Source organism: Marmota marmota, unplaced genomic scaffold (assembly GCF_001458135.2).
Source record: "Marmota marmota marmota unplaced genomic scaffold, marMar, whole genome shotgun sequence".
NCBI classification, from domain to species: domain Eukaryota; kingdom Metazoa; phylum Chordata; class Mammalia; order Rodentia; family Sciuridae; genus Marmota; species Marmota marmota.
This window is the reverse complement of record NW_026000082.1, coordinates 21393704-21411739: the sequence shown is the minus strand read 5'-3', so window position 1 is coordinate 21411739 and position 18036 is coordinate 21393704. Positions and strand designations below refer to the sequence as shown.

Here is an 18036-nt window from a genome sequence, read left to right as displayed (position 1 = left end):
TTGGGGCTGGGAGGTCTGATTGCATTCAACACCTTCTTCCTAGACCAATCCCCAAGCACTTGCATACCCCAGGCAGCAATGGACGCTACAGCACTATCCAGTGCAGGATCTCACACTCCTCCCTGACCTCTTTGCTTCGGGACTGGAGCAGCTTTGTGCTGGTCGAGGGTTATTCTTATGTCAAGTTGCTCTCCAGGTGGGCAAAGTGACATCTCCTCACTTTTCCCCCATCACCTTATTCTATTTCTCCTCTAATGCCAGGCCTCAACCCTACCTCCTCCTAAACCCATCTACTTCCAGCCTAGGGCTGCTCACTTTCTCCCATTTCTCCCCAGTGCCCCAGACCAGCCCCCCTCCTCCTTCTACATGGTCCGCATCATTTCCAAGGCCCCATGCATGGTTCTTCGCCTGGGTTTTCCCATTGGCACTCCAGCACAGGCCCGGCACAAGGTAAACTGGGCCCTTACTCCCAGACCAAGGAGTCTTCGGGTATAGATGAGCTCCATTTCCTGTGCCCCCACAGGGCCAATTTTAGTAGGGAGAAGTGATTCCCAGACCAAGTAAGGCTTGAAGGAGACAGTTTTCTTACCTTGTCTGTGGGCCCCTTTTCTCAGACTTCTGGAGAAACTTGACTACATTTTCCTTGCAGATTGTGTCAGATTTGAGGGAAGAGATCCTACGCCTTCGTTTCCCCCACCGGGTGCAAAGCAAGGAACCAACACCCAAGGTGAAACGAAAAGGGCTGGGTGGCACTGGTGGGGGGAGCTCTCCCTCTAAGTCACCCCCCATGCTGGGGCCACAGCAGGCCCTGTCTGACCGGCCCTGCCTTGTGGTCCTCCATAAACCACTGGACAAGCTCCTCATCAGGTTAGTATAGAGGATGGGGAAGGGTCCCGGAACATGAGGGAAGGGTAGTAGAGATCAACTGAGGAATTGCCCATTTCCCAGGTATGAGAAGCTACCCCTGGACTACCGGGCACCCTTCCTGCTGACACTGGAGCCACCAGGGCCACTGCCCTTAGTCTCAGGCCGTTCAGCCTCGTCTAGCCTAGCATCACTGTCTCGCTACCTCTACCATCAACGCTGGCTCTGGAGTGTCCCATCAGGCCTGGCTCCTGCACTACCACTCAGTGCCATCGCCCAGCTCCTATCCATCCTCACTGAGTATGTCACTGGAGCCTGCCAGGCTACTGGGGCAGGAGTAGAGCAAGGGTGGACTTTGAGTTTGAACACTGGCAGAAAGCCTAAGCCACATTCTATTACTACATTCCAATATCAAGCATAGAGCGCGCTGCTACCTAACCTTGTGCTTTCCCTCTACTATGCTTATTTTGGCCTCTGATCCTAATTGGACCTGTTGTACCCTAAGAGACCGTTAGTCTGAACAGAGCATCTAGTGGACTAGGCTGTCACGATGGCTACTGGGAGATGGATGTGTTGGGGCACTGCACCAAGTATCTCCTTTCTCATCTTCTTCCACCTTTATGGGGCTTTTAGAGTTCGACTCTCTGAAGGGTTCCATTTTGCCTGCAGTGCGGAAGGAATCATCAATATGGTTCTGGAACTTCCAATTCAGGTGTGTGCTATCTCTCATGACACTTCACCTCAGGATCCATCATAATAATCTCAGGGACATTTGCCTCTGAGCTGGGTGGGGACCGCTATAAACCTTGCCTCGTAGGGACCATATGATATGGTCAGAGGACCAAGGTCTGAGGCCAGAGTCATAGAAATAATGAGGAGTGGTGAAGGTATTGAAGTTTTGAGGGCCAGAGCTAGGCTAGACCAGGTCTTCACACCAGCTAGGATTTTTCTAGGGTCTTCTATTTTTGTTGTTGTTGTTGTTGTTGTGCTGGGGATTGAACTCAGGGCCTTGTGTATGCAAAGGCAAGCACTCTACCAACTGAGCTATGTTCCCAGCCCTCTAGGATCTCCTATTTACCCACAGAATGAACCACCCGGACAAGCTGCAGCTGAAGAGAAGCACACATGTGTCATCCAGTACATCCTCTTCCCCCCACACTCCACCTCCACCAAAGACAGGTGAGATTTAGCCCTGCCTGGAAGTCATCTCTGCAGAGTGTCCTCTCTCCTCACTGTCCCCTAAACATCTGGCTCACATATCCTGGGATGTTCATCTCAAGTTGAGGCAGGGGGATGTTATATTTTGATGTTCCATCAGGCAGACATGGTCTATAGAGGCCACGTGCAACTTGTGGCTATCCTATGCCGGCCTCCTTCCTCTCCTCCATGGGCTCGCTCCCTGCCACAAGGCTGTGTGTTATATCCCTTCTCCCTTTTTCTTAGAGCACTCTCTCCTTTAGCTTCTCAACAGATGACGACAATGATGTGGAGGTGGAGGCCTTAGAGGGGGACTCAGAGCTTAATCTGGTCACTGAGGTGTGGGTGGAGCCACAATATGGGCGAGTGGGACCTGGCCCTGAAAGCTGGAAGCACCTGCAGAACTTGACATACTCTGAGATCCCTCAAGCTGTGAGTGTCCCGAGACCCATACCCTGATCTTTCACCAGGTTGGATCTCCTTTGGATGCAGTAGCCCCTGGGCTTCTTGGGGCCTCAGAATGTCTGTGACTGTTTAGGCTTCATTGAGAACCAGAGGCTAGGGTTATGAGGGGTTACTCCTATCCTCTGATGTTTTCTTCCCTAGCTGCACCCACGGGATGCTGCCTGCATAGGCTCCATGCTGAGCTTTGAATATCTGATACAGCTCTGCCAGAGCAAGGAATGGGGTCCTTTGCCCCCAGAGCCACGGGTCTCTGATGGTTAGTGGGGAAGGCGGCCCCTGGGTGGAACAGGGGAATGAGTAGGGAGAAAGCAAGTAATCTGGGTCTCACTGTTGTATCCTATCATCCTTCCCCCCCTTCTAGGACTGGACCAGGGAGGAGACACCTGTGTCCATGAGATCCCTTTCCATTTTGACCTAATGGGATTGCTGCCACAGTGCCAGCAGTTGCAGATGTTTTTCCTTTTGCTTTCCAGAGGTGGGTGAATTTGGTACCTACTCACCCTTCTCCTAAGGGGCCAGCATGCTGGGCATATTAGAGACCAGATGAGTAGAGGAGCAAATGAGTGATGGGGCAGGAGGAAGCTGCAGCCAAAGGGTTTTGCTGGCCAGGGTGGAGCTGGGAACACTGGATAGCAGGAAGCTCTGGGTGCTGAGCAGAGTGTGTGTCGGGCAGAGCCAGAGGGTGTTCCTCTCGCCGAGGGGCCCTGTCCTGCCAACGACACGGTGCTGTGCCTGCTGCACAGCTGCCTGGGGCAGGAGCTGAGTGACCGGGAGATCCCACTGACCCCTGCTGACCAGGCTGCCTTCTTGAGTGAGGTACTGCGGCGGAGCTGTCATGATCCAGGTGAGCTCCCCACCTTTTTTCTAATACTAGAATCCAGCCCAGCCCTTTCTCTCACTCCCACAGGGCGGTTTCTGTCTGAGCTCTGGACTCCCTCCTCGCCATCCTCTCCATCTCTTCAACTTAGAGCCACCTTTCTGGGGCTCTACCCTCTTCCACCATCTCTACGCCTGTTGTAGGTGCAGAGGGGCCACCAATGGGAAGCCATGGGATCCTAAAGGATCAAGTCAGCAGCACCCTGGCCACTGGAGACTCAGCTCTTCCTGCCCTGGTCAGCATTGAGTCTTCTCCCTAAGCCCTTGTCATACTGACTTCCTTCCATCACTATACATCCATGTATAGTGATGCCAGATTTCTATCACCCTGATTCCATATACCTTCTGCCACAGACTGAACACTGTCATTTCCATTTGTTCTGAATCTTAGACACTATACCTAAGATGAGTCAGCTCAAGGTGAAGGAAGGGAACAGGGCTTAGATGTTCCCTTGTAGATTGCTCTAATTTTTTGTTTCTCTCTTACAGGGTGTAGGTCTTCCTGAAACTCTCAGGCCTCTCATCTCTGCCCAGCCTCCTCAGTGGCGCTGCTATGCCAGGCTGGTGACCCCCCAGCATGTGTTCCTAACTTTTCTCCCCGCTACCTTCACAGGTACTGACTACTGGCTTCACTAACACTCCCCACCATACATACACACACTATATATAAACCCCTGCACTCCCTCACCAGAACACCAAACAACTCTGATTTGTATCCATCTTTTCCTCTTCAGATGTTCAGCATCTGACTGCCTATGGCCTGGAGGGACCTTCTCAAGAAGAAACAAAGCTTGGGGATTGGAGTGGAACCCCCAGTCCACGAGATCTAGGAGGAACTGGGGTTAAGGCTACCAAGTCCCAAGTCCCTATCCTCAGCATAACCCTAGCTGATGGTAAGGTCGTTGACTCTGATGTCAGTTAAATAGGAGTGGGGTGAGACACAAATAAAGGGCTTAAACACCACGGGACACCTTTCCCCACAGACAGTGCCCAGGATCAAGGAGAGCTGAGCCCTCCCTTCCGCCGGGACTTACAGACTTATGCTGGGCGTCAGACTTCCCAGACAGAGGGTACAGAGGGGCCCCGGACCCGGTGTCCTGTCTATATCTATAGCTGTTCCCTGGAAGCATTGAGGGAGCAAATGGTTGGCATGCAGCCCCCTCAGGCACCCCGAGACCTCGTCTTCCGGTGAGTGCTCTTGATGTTCATCTGTGTCCTCCTCCTACAAAGGTTTCGGTGTACACTCATGGGTATGGATAAACAGATTGATGGTCAGTGAAAGGAACTCAGCTTCTGGCTTCCCTCAGCAGGTTCATCAACTGAGTGAATACATTTTGTAAGAGTCTAGATATAAGAGACTGGATATCCACTGACTATTGAATCCAAGGTATCATATAGGGAAGTTAACCAAACTCTGTTGTCCCTCCATTCCTAGGACTCAGTTTCTCGACCACCCCTCTGCATCCTCAGTCTGGATGGAGCCCAGGTACAAAGAGGCAGCTACCCATTGTGCCTTGTTGCAGGAGCATGCACAGCGGTGCTATGTCCGTGGTAAGCAGGAAGGCCACATGAGGGAAGAGTGGAGCTCTGGGAGTGGAGATACAGACATTACAGGGGTGGGACCTGGAGAGACCATTCCAGAGCTGACCCTCGTGGCCTTTTCCACTTCCATTAGGGCTATTCCGGAGCTTGCAGCAATCACAGAACGTGACTTGCCAGGATTTGCTGACAGCAGTGGATGCCTGTGAGGAACTACTGCAAGAAGTAGACATCACCCCATTTTTGCTTGCTCTGTGTGGCCACACTTGTGGTTTACCTCATGCACCCCCAAGCCCTGGTCCTCTCAGCCCAGGGCTTTTCAGCAGCAGCATTGAGGAGGGTCCAGAGCCTCGGGAACGAGCTATCCTAGCTTCTGAATCCAGGTTAGGATTATTCTTGAATGATGTTAGAGAAAGTGGGGGAACAAACCAAGACTCTAAAAACAAGAACTTTCTAATCCAGGAGTGGGCACAGAGAAGCATCAATATTTTGTTGCTGGCTTCCTTTTTCCTATGCAGATAGCTTTTTCCCCTGTGGTCCTGGAAACATGCTCCCTCTCAGACATTCCCCATTTCTCCTGCTGAGGTATAGTCTGATGAGCCAGGTTAGGGCCAGGGAGTTCCCAGTTGCCAAATTGGAGACTTGTTCTGAGGACCTCCATATAATAGTAACAGTCTCCCCAACTAATCTCTTTGTCATGGGGACGAAAACTATGTATTTTGCTCACTGCTGAGTCCCCAGCTAACTTTAGACCTTTGCAGGCCCCTACTGAAGAGAGGCTGGAGGAAAGAAGAAAGATCACAGGCAGATAGCTCTGTATTAGTCTCTGCAGTGTATTGCCCATAGGGAAAAATGAACTAGAGTGGTGGGTATACGGAGGACTCCTAGTTGAAACTCTAGCCCAGGGCCCTCTGGAGCTCTAGATCCCCTGCTTTTCATGCCCCGCAAGTGAACTTATTTTTTTCCCATCAAACCCCACTTCTCCACCTGTTTTCTCTATTCACGGGGAACAATACCACTCTCCACCAAGTGATATGAGTCAGAAAACTGGGATCACCCTCACTCTACTTCATAGAAATAGTCTGGCCTTTAAGAAATGTGGAGGTTAGAGCCCAAATAGGTGGGTTGGTTCTCCTTGGCCTCTGTCACTGCCCAGGCCATTGGGTTAATACTATGTAGACAAGAGACAGGTGTGTGCTGCTCCTCACTTGGGAAGCAGGTACCTCTAGCACTTGGTGGTTTTTGATACTGGTGTTCTCCCACCCCCACCTCTCAGCATAGAGACTGAGGACCTAAGTGAGCCTGAGTTTCAGAGCACCCGTGTCTCTGGCAATCCAGACCCTGGCCCAGAGATCTCTCTGACAGATGTCTGCCAGCTCAGAGGAGAGGCACACGATGCCCTTCATGGCCTCATCCAGGTAGGGAGCTTGGGTGAGGGCAGAAGAGGGGTAGAGTCCTTGTGCACTGTCCCATTCTGGTGGAGGGGTAGTACCTTCAAGGGTCAGTTGACATCATAACCCACTTCTAAACCCTACAACAGGAGAAATTCCTGGAAATTAGTCGCCTCCACTTCCGCACTGTGCCCTCCAATCCCCACTACTTCTTCTATTGCCCTCCATCCAGCAGACGAGAAGTGAGTGCCTTTATCCTTCCCTCCTTTGTGCCCCAAACCCAGAGCTCTAGTTATCCCATTTGGCCTGCCTAGATCCTCTTGAATCTTACTTCCTTGTGACCCAATGTAGTTCTTGGCCTGCTTAGATCAAATTTTGTATTGTTTGGGTTTTTTATTTGTTTGGTTGATTTTGGTTTTGGTATTTTGGGTTTTGTTTTGTTTCTATTTTGCCTAGGATGATGGTCCTCGGGACACAGTAGACAGAAAAGTCAGTGATCTGGAGTTTTCAGAAGCTGAACTTGTGGGAGAAGAGGGTATGTGATGTGAGCAAGTGGATTGAGGTGGAGGAGGTTGCTTCAAGCCAGGATTGAGAGGCCTCCACTGCCAGTCTAGCTTGTTGATCATATGACATGCACCATTAGGTGACACATCTGCCTGCTGTGTGGTCACTGAGAGTGATCCAGAGCTGGAGGTCGAATACCGTGAGAGCCGTGAACCAGACCTGGGGCCTGCTGGTTTAGACTCTGCCTCACTGTCAGATGCAGACACTGTGAACCCTGATGAAGACTCCTTCAGTATCTTGGGGGGTGACTCACCCACTGGGCCTGAGAGCCTTGTGCATGACCTGCCACCCCTCTTCTTGCACCTCACATGTTCTGTGCGTCTTCGTGGACAGCACAGCTCAGTACCTGTGTGCAGCCTGCCTACTTGTCTGGGTGAGTTCAGAGGAGCCTGGGGAAGACCAGGGTTGCCTGCCTGTGTGTGGGTGGAGGAAAGCCTAGGAATATGACTCATTCGCATGTAGAACTTGAATCTATGCTTTACTCAGGGCCCCCAGCAATCCCGGCTTTCCTCCTCTCCCAGGCCAGGTACTTGCCAGTTTGGAGGGCCCCCCGATTAGAGGCCGAGTTCCCCTGAGGGACCTCAGTGTCACCCTGGATGTCTTCGTGCTGACCTTGCCCCTGGAAGTGGAGCTTCCCCCAGCCTCGGACCCTCAGCACCACAGGTGTGGTGGCAGCAAGCTTGGTGGAGGGTCTAGGACTTTTGTGGGAATAGGGGCACCATTAAAGGAATATAAGGGAATGTGGGAACTAAGGAGACTTTGAGGAGGTTCCGGGGGGTAGTGTCTCCTGACCTTTGTTTCTACCCTGTTTAGATCAACATCTGAGAGCAGTGCTTCATTCCCACGGTCCCCAGGGCAGCCATCATCTTTAAGGTCAGATGATGGCCTGGGACCCCCACTACCACCCCCAGAAGAAGAGAGGTATATACTTATCTCCCTCTCACAGTTCATCACTCCCCCTCAGTTTCATTCCTGGAAACCAGTATCTGAATCTTCCTTCCACTTAGGCACCAAGGACTGTCCAGTTTGGCCACACCCCACAGACTGGCTATCGAGACCACCATGAGTGAGGTGAGGGCCTTCTCTCCCCCAGTGCAAGCAATAGCTCCCAGTGCTCTGATAACCTTTCTATCGTATATATGAGAAAAGTACCCCCCTTTATTCTGGGATTAAAGTGAGGCTTTTCTCAGTCTGAGCCAGAGTATCATCTAGTATTTTCTAGTCTGGGAGTGAGGTAATGCTCCAGTAATCAAGAAAGATGCCCTTTACCACTTCCTGCGTTGTTCTTCCTAGATCCGCTGGTTGTTAGAAGATGAGATGGTGGGGGCACTCCGAAGAGGGGGCATCCCCCAGAGCCCTGCCCTGCACCGAGTAGCTGCCCACATCCATAGCTCTCCTGGACGCTCCACCTGCCTTCGCCAAACTCTGCCACTGAGTTTTGTGTTTGGGCCAGAGCGTTCCCTCACGCAATTCAAGGAGGTAATCTGCTCTCAGAACACTCCAAGGTCCCTTGGGCACCCCTCCTTGTACCTTCTAGCACAGGACTAGAGGGCCCAAAGTTTAGTCCATGGAATTATCCTTCTTGAATACCTCCTCACAATATTGTCTGCTCTTCACCCCTATGCCTAAAAGCCCAACTCAGTAGAACAAAACCCAGCCTCCAATCTTGTCACTGGGTCTGTTGAACCTTGGAAAGTCACCAAACCTTTTCTTACCTCAGCAATAGGGATGCTGGCATCTTCTTCACCAGGTAGCTGGGAGTATCTAGTGAGGAAGTGTAGTCACCTTATATAGAGAGGGCTACTCCTGCCTAAATTACAACCTTGGTCTCTGCTCCCCAGGAGTTCCGCCGCCTCCACCTCCCTGGCCATGCTCTCCTTGAGGACCCTGACAGTGGCTTCTTCTTTGTGGCAGCTGGCCAACAGCCAGGTGGGTCCCATGGGGAGACCCCTGCAGTGACCTGGGCTTGGCACAGCAATGAGGACAGGACTGAAGGCATCCAAAGGGAGGTAAGTCTGACCTGGGGTAGAGGGAGGTGGTAGTGGGTATGTGGCACTGTACTTCAGTCTTGATATTCTGTCTTGCAGCCCCTGATCACCAGTCCCCAAGCCCCTGGCTCCCCAGAGGATTCTGAAGGCACCCCTCTTATCATTCTACCCAACCTGCCACAAGCAGGTAAGAGAGAATTTGGGAAGCAAAGTTTGGAGACCAGAACCAGAGACTTGAAGCTTACTTGTCCTGCTTTCATTTTTGGAGGGAAGCCCTAGGCAGGACCAAAAGGAACTCCAGATATTTTCCTTCTCTATTCAGGGAGTCAGCCTGGGCCCAGTCGGGGACTAAGCCTTATATCCAGTCAAGGTAGTGTGGACTCAGACCACCTAGGTAAGCAGGGGGCAGGGACAGAGGACTCTAAGCTGATGGCAGGGGGCATCAGAAGGGGCTCATTTGAAGAGGACCTTCAAGCCTGATGTTCTTGGAGGCCCAGACAAGTCAGGCTCAGTTCAGGATGGGAATAAACTTCAGCACATTTGATACAGGTTATGATGGTGGCAGTAGTGGCTCAGACAGTGAAGGTCCAAATGAGACCCTCAGTGAGAAGGCCCCCTTCACATTGCGGACTCCACCTGGGCAAGCATCTCTGCAGCCTTCACTCTCAGTCCTTCCTGGGCCCTGCCTGCCTGACTTCTGGCTCATTGTCCGAATACTACAGGATCGTGTGGAAGTGTATGCACATGCACAGTGAGTAGAAGCCAGGGCCTACACCCTGGCACTGCTACTAACCTCTTTTCCCTGTTCCCACACCTTTCTTCAGTGTTGTTAAAAATAAGACTTGGGGCCTGGGGATATAGCTCAGTTGGTAGAGTACTTGCCTCGCATGCAAGACGCCATGGGTTCAATCCCCAGCATCAGAAGAAAAAAAAAAAAGACTTGGGACTGAGAGCTTCAGAGGAATCTGGATTCAATTCTAAGGTTAGAGCTTCAGATCTCTTCTCACATCTAGCAAAACACATAACTTTAGACTTTGTTAATGGAATTGGAAAGCTGATGGAGAATTTGGATTCTAGCTGAACATTAAAAACATCTACCATTCAGAGCAACTTCAGAGGTTGATATATAAAAATAAGGAATAATAGCTGATATTTAACAAGTACATAAAATACATACACACTGTTCTAGCATTTTACATGGGATTAACGCATTTAATCTGTATAAATAACCTTACCTAATCTTACCCTAATGGTATGAAGAAACTCAAGCAAAAGAAATTAAATACTTGCCCAAGGTCACAGTAAATGCCAGAGCTAGAGTTCATGGGCATCTGCTTAAATACCACTCTGTTCCCTTGGGTGGGGTTGACAGCAAGGAAGACCACCATTCTGACCAGGATTTGAGATTAAAGAAGTGATGGAAATCTTAATGTGGTGCCAACTGGCAAGGCAAGCAAGGAGCCTAAGCTCTTAGAATTGCTCTAAGAATTCCATTTTTACCATTTCCCATTAGGTTTACTTCCCTTGTCCAATCCTTTCTCCTTTTTATGGTTTCCCTTGGTCATGACCTCCATGACCTGCCCTCCCATTTTTGACAGTTAAAATCTCCTGCCAGTTCTGTGTTGGATTCATCCTTCCTTTCTAGGAGCCTGATCCGGGAGGATGGGGGGCCCGTCACTGAGTGTCGCCACCTGCAGCAGCTCCTGGTGAGGCGAGTTGGGGAGATCTGCAGAGAGGTCAACCAGGTAAGCATAGCCAAGGGAAGGGCTCTTTGGACACTGAGGCATAGATCACAGGAGAAGGGAGTTTCTGGGAACTTGATTTTCAGAGGCTATTGCTCCACTGCAGACCCAAAAATAACTATTGGGTGTTTTCTTTGACCTCCCCTACAATTACTAGAATGCTATTACTTCCCCACCTCACTGCAGACTGGGGAGCTCTCCATCTCACCTCTTATAATAGTGGGTCACTCTCTCATTCCCTCCCAGTAACTCTGAAATGTTCCCTTTCCTTGCAGTGTGCTAGCATTAGGGATTTAATATGAACCAGACAAAGGAAACCCTGATTCTGTGGACCTTACGTACAGCAGGGAGGTAGATGTTGAATAACTAAATCACATTATTTATTGACAACTGTGAAGAATTCTGCAAAGGAAAAGCAAGAGATAAGGGATCTGATAAGCCAGAGTATTAGGGAAGGCTTTTTAGAGAAAATAAGTGGTTTTTAAGTTGAGACCTGAAGGATATGATCAGATTCTGGCCAAGAGGAGGGACAAATGCTTCTCACTGGGTTTGCTCTCAGAGCCCTGAACTCTGTTACCATGGGACACCATTTCTGATTACAGGTGTTTTGACATCTGACCCCCAGTGATAGTGGTCATTCTCTCTGGCCTTTGATCAGCCCACCCAACATCCACTTATGAGGAATACTTCAGTTCTCTGACACCTTGTTCCTTCTCCCAGAGATTGCTTCTTCAAGATCTTCATGACAGTCACGTGTGTAACTCTCTTCTGGTGGCCGAGAGTGAAGAAGATCTATGGCGCAGTGAGACCCCCTTCCACTCCCGTCAGCGGGCACCACTCCCCAGTGATGGTAGGATCCCACCTAGTAGCCCCCTCTCAAGGCAATACTGCTGTCCACTTTTCTATCCAGTACTTTGATGAGAAGCTGAGAGCAGGTCCTCACTATTTTGACATTGGTGCCAAGTAATAGAGAGCAAGGATAATAGGGAAAAAAATTCCTGGATTTGGCTGCTTCTAGTTTGTCAGTGACATTCCTGGAAGCAGTTTCAGTAGAGAGGGGGAATAGAAACCAGATGAAATGGAAAAGCACAGATAGACAGGTGGAGCAAAGAATAACTACTCTACCAATTAGCTTGGCAGTAAGAGAAAGAGAAAATAGATGTGGCAGTAACAGAAGGAAGATGGGGGCAAGGAAGGAACCTCAAAATAAGGTAGATGCCAGATGTCGAGGCGCATGCTTATAATCCCCATGGCCCGGGAGGCTGAGGCAGAAGGAGTGCGAGCTTAAAGCCAGCCTCAGCAAAAATGAGGCCTCTAAATAAAATACAAAAAAGGGCTGAGAATATGCCTCATTAGTTGAATGCCCCTGAGTTCAATCCCCAGTACCACCCCCACCAAAAAAACAAAATAAGATAGAGACTTGAGTATGTTCATGTTCTATAGAGAAAGAACCAGTAAGGGGAAGAGAGGTTGAAGAATACAGGGAAAAAAAAAAAAGATTGAAGGGACACAATGCTATGACCTGTCTTCCAAAGGGCACACCTGCACCTGGCCGTGTCTTGTTACCCAAAATGTTCATCTTTCCCCAGCAGGGGGATAGACAGTGATGAGGAGTCTGGGGGAATGAGAACAAGTTCCCAGGTGAGAAAAGACCAGAGGGGAGGAGCCTGAGGTCCCATTGAAGGATTGGCCACCAGACTGGCAGGCAGGACTCCTTTGGGATTCCTGGGATGTCTGGCATCTACTTGAGATGGTAATTCAAGTCTCAAAACTTCAGCTCTCTTTTCTTTTTCCAGATGACCTGTCATCCCAGTCCATAAAGGAAAAGCTAAATCATGTCATTCTTTTGCAGTCTTTCCTTAAAAATCACACCACTTCTTACTTTTAACATTCTCAGCTGTTCTGTAGATGACTTGTGTGTGCTTGTATACTGGGGATTGAACCAGGGCCTCATGCATGCCAAGCAAGTGCTCTACCACTGAGCTACATCCCCAGTCCCATAGACAACTTTTCTAACATCAACAGGAGAGTGCACCTCTCAGCACATCCTGATATGTTCCCCATATTAAAGCAGACTCCCCATAATTAGCAAACTCCCATGATTTTGAAGGCAATTTCTGTAAATTGAGGATGAGCCAGGACAACCATCACTCTAAGATGACTCCCAGTAGCCTGGGATGTAAGACCAGTCAGAACCCAGACACAACTCTTCCTCATTTTAATCTCCATATTTTTTCCCTGAAACCCTTAGCAACCATCATTCTGTGCCAGAGTTTCTACACAGAAACTTTGAAGTCTCCTGGTATCCTCTATGCTTCTGATACCTGACAGCAGCATCTTGGGAAACCAGATTGCCTCTTTGACCTCCTGAAAGATTTCTCATCAACACAGAAACCTGAAAAGGATCAAACAAAACATTGGACTGTGGCCAGGGGCTCTTGGGTACCACTATACCACCCATTGAGATATCTGGCCTCCAAAGCACAGGACATTCACTCTCTGCAGCTGGTGTACATAGTCTTTTTATTTTAATGACGTTACTGTTGCAAACCCCCTGTGAGAACAGTGGCTTATAGTGCCACTGACATGTTATGACAGGCCAGAATCCCTTGGCATTGTCTTCAGGATTGTCTCATACTGTACCTTTCTCCACACTTCTCCTTAGCTCCTTCTCTGAGTCTCCTTGAAAGTCTGTGTGCAATGATCTGTCTTCCTAAGGGCATGACTCTGCCTGGCCCTTCTTGTTACCCAAAGAATTCATCTTTCCCTGGGAATAGATGGTGATGAAGAATCTGGGAGAGTGGCAAGTCAGATAGTCCTCAGGTGAGCAGTCTGGAGGGTAGGGGCTGAGTGCCCTGTTTCTTACCCATGTTCTCCCTCCCTTCAGATTATGCTGCTGATGAGAGCTGTGCACCCCGAGGGTACCTAGCAGCCACAATGCAGTTTGTCCCTGGACATTTCTCCTGTGACGTTGTATGGGGAACTATAATCCGAGTCCACTCACGCCTCAAGATGGGGCCCAGTATGGGGGTCTCTCGGGGTATGTGATTGATGGGAGGGGCAAGTGGGAAGCAGAGGATTTGGGGAAGATCCTCTTCCTGAGCTAGTGTTACTCCCCCAGCCATCCAGGCCCTGCGCTCTGTGCTTAATGCCTTCTCTGTGGTGAACCGGAAGAATATGTTTGTTTATCAGGAGCGAGCCACAAAAGCTGTGTACTATCTTCGGTATGTGGGCCCTGGAAAGATGGAGTAAAGCTTGAGTCAGGGATGGCATGAGAGGAGACATATCCAGAGACTTTGCCACTCTTTCCCAGGCTTCTGGAGACATCCTGCAGTGACCGGCCATGGGAAGGGGATGCTTTGCCGCCTTCCCTAGCTCTGTCCCGAAGCCAGGAGCCCATCTACTCTGAGGAATCCTCGGCACGTATTGTTCCCTCTCCCGATGCCCTGTGTTCCCTTTGTACTTTGCTCCCTGGACATGGGTCTTGACCATATTTGTCCCTGTAGGGTCCTCGTTCTCCCCTGGATGTGGCTTCCAGCCGTAATTCAGATACTGCTCGCCCTGTGGGCCAAGTGGACAGACATATCCAGCTGCTAGTGCATGGTGTAGGGCAGGCAGGTAAGGACTATGGGGGGTTGGGGTGTGGACCATGAGGTCCCCGAATCCTCAAATCCTCTGGAACTTCTCTTACAGCTTCCCCCTACTCTCCCCTGGAATCCCTCCTCGAGTTCCTATTATGCTCTGGGTTTTGCTCTAGCAAGAATAGAGTGGGAGAGGACAGACTCCAGTGACATTTAGGGGATTGGACTCATAGCCAATTGAAATGCAGCTTGAGAAGAAGATCCTGGTAACTCTAGGATAGATGGTGGCTCCACCAGCTAGCTAGGGTGAAGATGATTGGTTCATTTGGGGCTGTGTTGAGCCTGTGGGGTCCAGGTACTCTGTGCCAGATCTCAGGATATGGCTATTTTGCACCCTCTCCTTTAATCTTTGTGATACATCTGTGAGTTTGGTACTACTATAATTCTTATTTATGGATGAGGGCCCTGCGGCTTTGAGGTACAACTCATGTGTCCACAGTCATAGTGAGCAGCTTGGCAGAATAGAACGTAGTGCCTCACAAGGGATAATTAGGGCTAGCGTTGGAATAGCTGGATTCTCTCCCAGTGTCTCACCTTTCATCATGGCCACGTCAAGGTCCTGAGATCACAGATGAGCTAGTGCGGGTTCTGCGGCGGCGCCTGGATGAGGCCACACTGGATGTCATCACAGTCATGCTGGTTCGAAACTGCAAACTGACACCTGCTGATGTGGAGGTCAGCTCCCTTCCAGAGTCCAACATCCTTCTCAAGTCCAGCTATAGGTGTTGGGGCAATCTAGGCTGGAAATTCTGCAGTCAGCTCTGACCTCCTCTTCCACTCTGCAGTTCATCCAGCCCCCTGGAAGCCTCCCCTCAGAGGTATTGCATCTGGCCCTACCTGCCTCCTGCAGGCCGTGGCTTCCTGCTCTGGCCTGGTACCTGCGCCAAAACCTGCTCATCTTTCTGCACTCTCCCAAATACACAGACAGCAACAGCCGGAACCACTTCCAAGTAAGATTGCCCTCACCTCTCACACTCATATGTACCCCTGCCCCCTGCACACCCTGACCATAATGTTTTCTACAGATACCCCATTTGTACCTTTGCCTGTGGACCTGTGCACACCCAGCCCCGACTCACATTCATTGTCTGCCTGTGTCTTCTTGTGCTCCTATGTATACCTGTACCCACTTTCCTACTGTGGATGTCCATCTTAGTGTTCTGTGGCTGTTCTCTCCCCAGCATCCACTCCCACCACAGGGTGGCCTCCCTGACTTGGACATCTACTTATATAACAAGCCTGGTGGACAGGGCACTGGGGGCAAAGGTACAGTACAGGGCACAGGCCTGTGGTGCTACCAGGTGTGGGAAAGCCATTGCTTGTCTTGTGGCTGAGAGGGCCTTTTGCACCTTGCAACTGAGGGGTCTTGGGAGGGGAGGTCTGCAAGTGCCAGATCTGAGCCTTCCTATGGATTTCTACCCAGGGGTCGCTTGCATCACTCTAGCCTTTGTGGATGAAGGAGGGGCCCCCATCTCATTGGCATCGTGGCCTCCCTCTTCCCCGGGGCCCCCAGACCTGCTGCGAGAAGAGGAATTTGAGCAACTAACTCAGGTCATTCGCTGCCCAGTCATGCTGGACAGTTCTTCAGGTGGGGAAGCTTGGCCAGAGCATGGGGTGTTCAGTCAGTGCTGGGGAAGACAAGGGTGGTAAGTAGGGTAGGATCTAGGTGTACCCCCAGGTGATTCCAGTTCTTTCCTCCAGCTCAGAATGGGGCCCCAAGGCTTCGATTGGATGTTTGGGAAAAGGGGAACATTAGCATCGTGCAACTGGAAGAGAAGCTCCGGGGAGCAGCTCGCCAGGCCCTTGCTGATGCTGTCATGGAGCTGAGACTGCTGCCAGCTTCACTATGTACAGAGGATACACCCCCAGGTAAGCAGGTCAAGAGCCCCACCCCCATAGTCCAGAAAAAGTTGAAAATCCAGGCAGGACAGTTTGGCAGGTAACAGTACAAAGGTAGGGTTCAGAGAAAGTATCACAGAGGCCCCATCAAAAATATACATTCACAGTTGTCCATCACTTTGGCTGTATGCATCATCAAGGTGGAAGTGTATGCATGCATCTGGTCACCACCAGGGAGGGGTCTGTCCTCAGGAACTCATATCACAAACACATGCAGCTGAAACATTATCAGTGTTTACTAATAGAGTAGATGGCAAGGCATACTGGTCTTGGGGCTGGCTTGTCTACAGTGGGGATTGATGACCAGTGATAGGAGTCTGTAATCTGGTATCCACAGGAAGTCTCAGGAGCGGGTCATTGGAAACCAAGAGCCCTGCAGGCCGATCTAGCACCTTTCCCCCTGCCCCTGTCCCTGGGGAACCTGTGACTCCACCCAGCAAAGCTGGCCGGCGTAGCTTCTGGGACATGCTGGTAATGGGAACAAGTGGTGAAGTTGGCCTCTACCTTCTTTGCCTCCTTTAGACTTTGCCACAGTTCTCTTTTGAAATAAGACTACTCTGTTCTTTGAATAGCAATTTATAGAACATGGCAAGTTCTCACTGATATAGACAGCCCAAAATTAATAAATGCTTTCACTTCCATTTTTCTTGTTGGGTCTCCACAATACCCTGATAAGTAGAAATTTTTCACATGAGAAAAATAAAGCTCAGGAAAGTTAAGTAACCTGCCCAGGGCTGCTTAGTTGGCCTTGAGAACCCAGGCTTCCAAATTCCCTGAGCCCATTACTGTTCCACCCCCTTCCTCTTCCCAATAGCCCTTCTCATTCACTGCATTTTCCCCAGAGTAAAACAGAAGGTGGGGATTTGGGTTCCCCAAAAACAACTGATGATATTGTTCTGGATCGACCGGAAGACACTAGAGGTAGGAGGCGTCATAAAACTGAGAGTGTTCGGACTCCAGGTGGAACTGAACGAGCACCAGGCCCAGATTCTGGAGCCCAGAGACAACGGTACATATGTGTATGCTGAGGTGTTGTGTTACAGGAGGTGGTATGAGGTCACGGATGGGCATTTGGTTTGTATAAATGTGTATCGTATGTGGAAGTAAAGTTCTTAACTCTTGCTCTGTTTTTAGACGCCGGACTGCACAGCTAGAGGAAGGTGAAGTGGGAACCCTTCACCCTGTGTTTGCTCATGTCATTCAGCACTGGATGGAGTTTATGGTTCAGACTGGTGAGACCCCAGCCCCTTTCCTATCCTTTGAACCCCTGGCCTATTCTATTATCCTGCAGTGTCATAGTTACATTCTGCCTTCCAGGTTGTGCCTCAGTGTCCAGAAGCTCCACCCACATGGTGTCCCGATTCCTCCTTCCTTCCATTTTGTCTGAGTTCACCACTCTGGTTACCTCAATGGCTGGCGACACCAGTGTCCGTGTCTTTGAGCAGCATTTGTAAGTGGGATCTCATGGAATTGAAGGGAATTTTCCCAGATGTCCCAAAAGCTGCATTTATGGGAAGCCAAACTCATAGAAGCTGAGCTTGGAGAGGTGGGAACTTGGCCCAGGGAGGTGAAAGCTGGGCCAGGGAATGGGGCCATGGATGGTCTCCTTTCTGAGTACCCCTCCCCTCCAATAGGGGTTCAGAGCCTGACATCTTCAGTCCTTGTTCCCCTGGGCAACTGGGCCCAGCCCCCCGCCCAGCAGCTGAGCGACATCTGCTGCTTCTGGGAAGGAACTTCATGCAGTGGAGGAGACCAACCCAGCAGGGTGAGGGTGTGGCCAAGGGGAGGGTGGGCTTGGGTGACATAAGTGTCTCTGACCCTGCAAGGGGCTGGGTGGGATCAAGGGTAATCTGCACACAGACCTCCATCA

The 18036-nt window shown here is 50.4% G+C and overlaps 1 protein-coding gene and 1 long non-coding RNA gene across 2 annotated transcripts in view; one reads left to right on the top strand and one right to left on the bottom strand.

The window, feature by feature from the left end:
• Szt2 (SZT2 subunit of KICSTOR complex) overlaps positions 1–18036 on the top strand; it is a 50774-nt gene that overhangs the window by 22027 nt on the left and 10711 nt on the right. The window contains exons 13-56 of the mRNA XM_015485131.2: positions 44–196; positions 336–450; positions 650–867; positions 949–1164; positions 1498–1576; positions 1949–2043; positions 2325–2493; positions 2668–2782; positions 2888–3001; positions 3200–3370; positions 3547–3638; positions 3892–4015; positions 4137–4295; positions 4386–4590; positions 4838–4953; positions 5078–5324; positions 6218–6359; positions 6482–6574; positions 6789–6867; positions 6976–7269; positions 7418–7559; positions 7710–7817; positions 7904–7967; positions 8190–8375; positions 8738–8905; positions 8984–9071; positions 9207–9278; positions 9434–9635; positions 10530–10629; positions 11347–11476; positions 13514–13666; positions 13748–13850; positions 13940–14045; positions 14133–14244; positions 14824–14942; positions 15053–15217; positions 15449–15533; positions 15691–15855; positions 15969–16136; positions 16504–16637; positions 17009–17175; positions 17301–17398; positions 17484–17616; positions 17801–17931. Coding sequence (XP_015340617.1) covers positions 44–196; positions 336–450; positions 650–867; positions 949–1164; positions 1498–1576; positions 1949–2043; positions 2325–2493; positions 2668–2782; positions 2888–3001; positions 3200–3370; positions 3547–3638; positions 3892–4015; positions 4137–4295; positions 4386–4590; positions 4838–4953; positions 5078–5324; positions 6218–6359; positions 6482–6574; positions 6789–6867; positions 6976–7269; positions 7418–7559; positions 7710–7817; positions 7904–7967; positions 8190–8375; positions 8738–8905; positions 8984–9071; positions 9207–9278; positions 9434–9635; positions 10530–10629; positions 11347–11476; positions 13514–13666; positions 13748–13850; positions 13940–14045; positions 14133–14244; positions 14824–14942; positions 15053–15217; positions 15449–15533; positions 15691–15855; positions 15969–16136; positions 16504–16637; positions 17009–17175; positions 17301–17398; positions 17484–17616; positions 17801–17931 — 6095 coding nt within the window. The remainder of the gene's footprint in view (positions 1–43; positions 197–335; positions 451–649; positions 868–948; positions 1165–1497; positions 1577–1948; positions 2044–2324; positions 2494–2667; positions 2783–2887; positions 3002–3199; positions 3371–3546; positions 3639–3891; positions 4016–4136; positions 4296–4385; positions 4591–4837; positions 4954–5077; positions 5325–6217; positions 6360–6481; positions 6575–6788; positions 6868–6975; positions 7270–7417; positions 7560–7709; positions 7818–7903; positions 7968–8189; positions 8376–8737; positions 8906–8983; positions 9072–9206; positions 9279–9433; positions 9636–10529; positions 10630–11346; positions 11477–13513; positions 13667–13747; positions 13851–13939; positions 14046–14132; positions 14245–14823; positions 14943–15052; positions 15218–15448; positions 15534–15690; positions 15856–15968; positions 16137–16503; positions 16638–17008; positions 17176–17300; positions 17399–17483; positions 17617–17800; positions 17932–18036) is intronic.
• LOC125620412 lies at positions 12831–14935 on the bottom strand. The gene is made up of 2 exons (XR_007352058.1): positions 14802–14935; positions 12831–13861 (listed from the first exon to the last, which is right to left on the bottom strand). It is a non-coding gene; the product is annotated as an uncharacterized LOC125620412 (long non-coding RNA).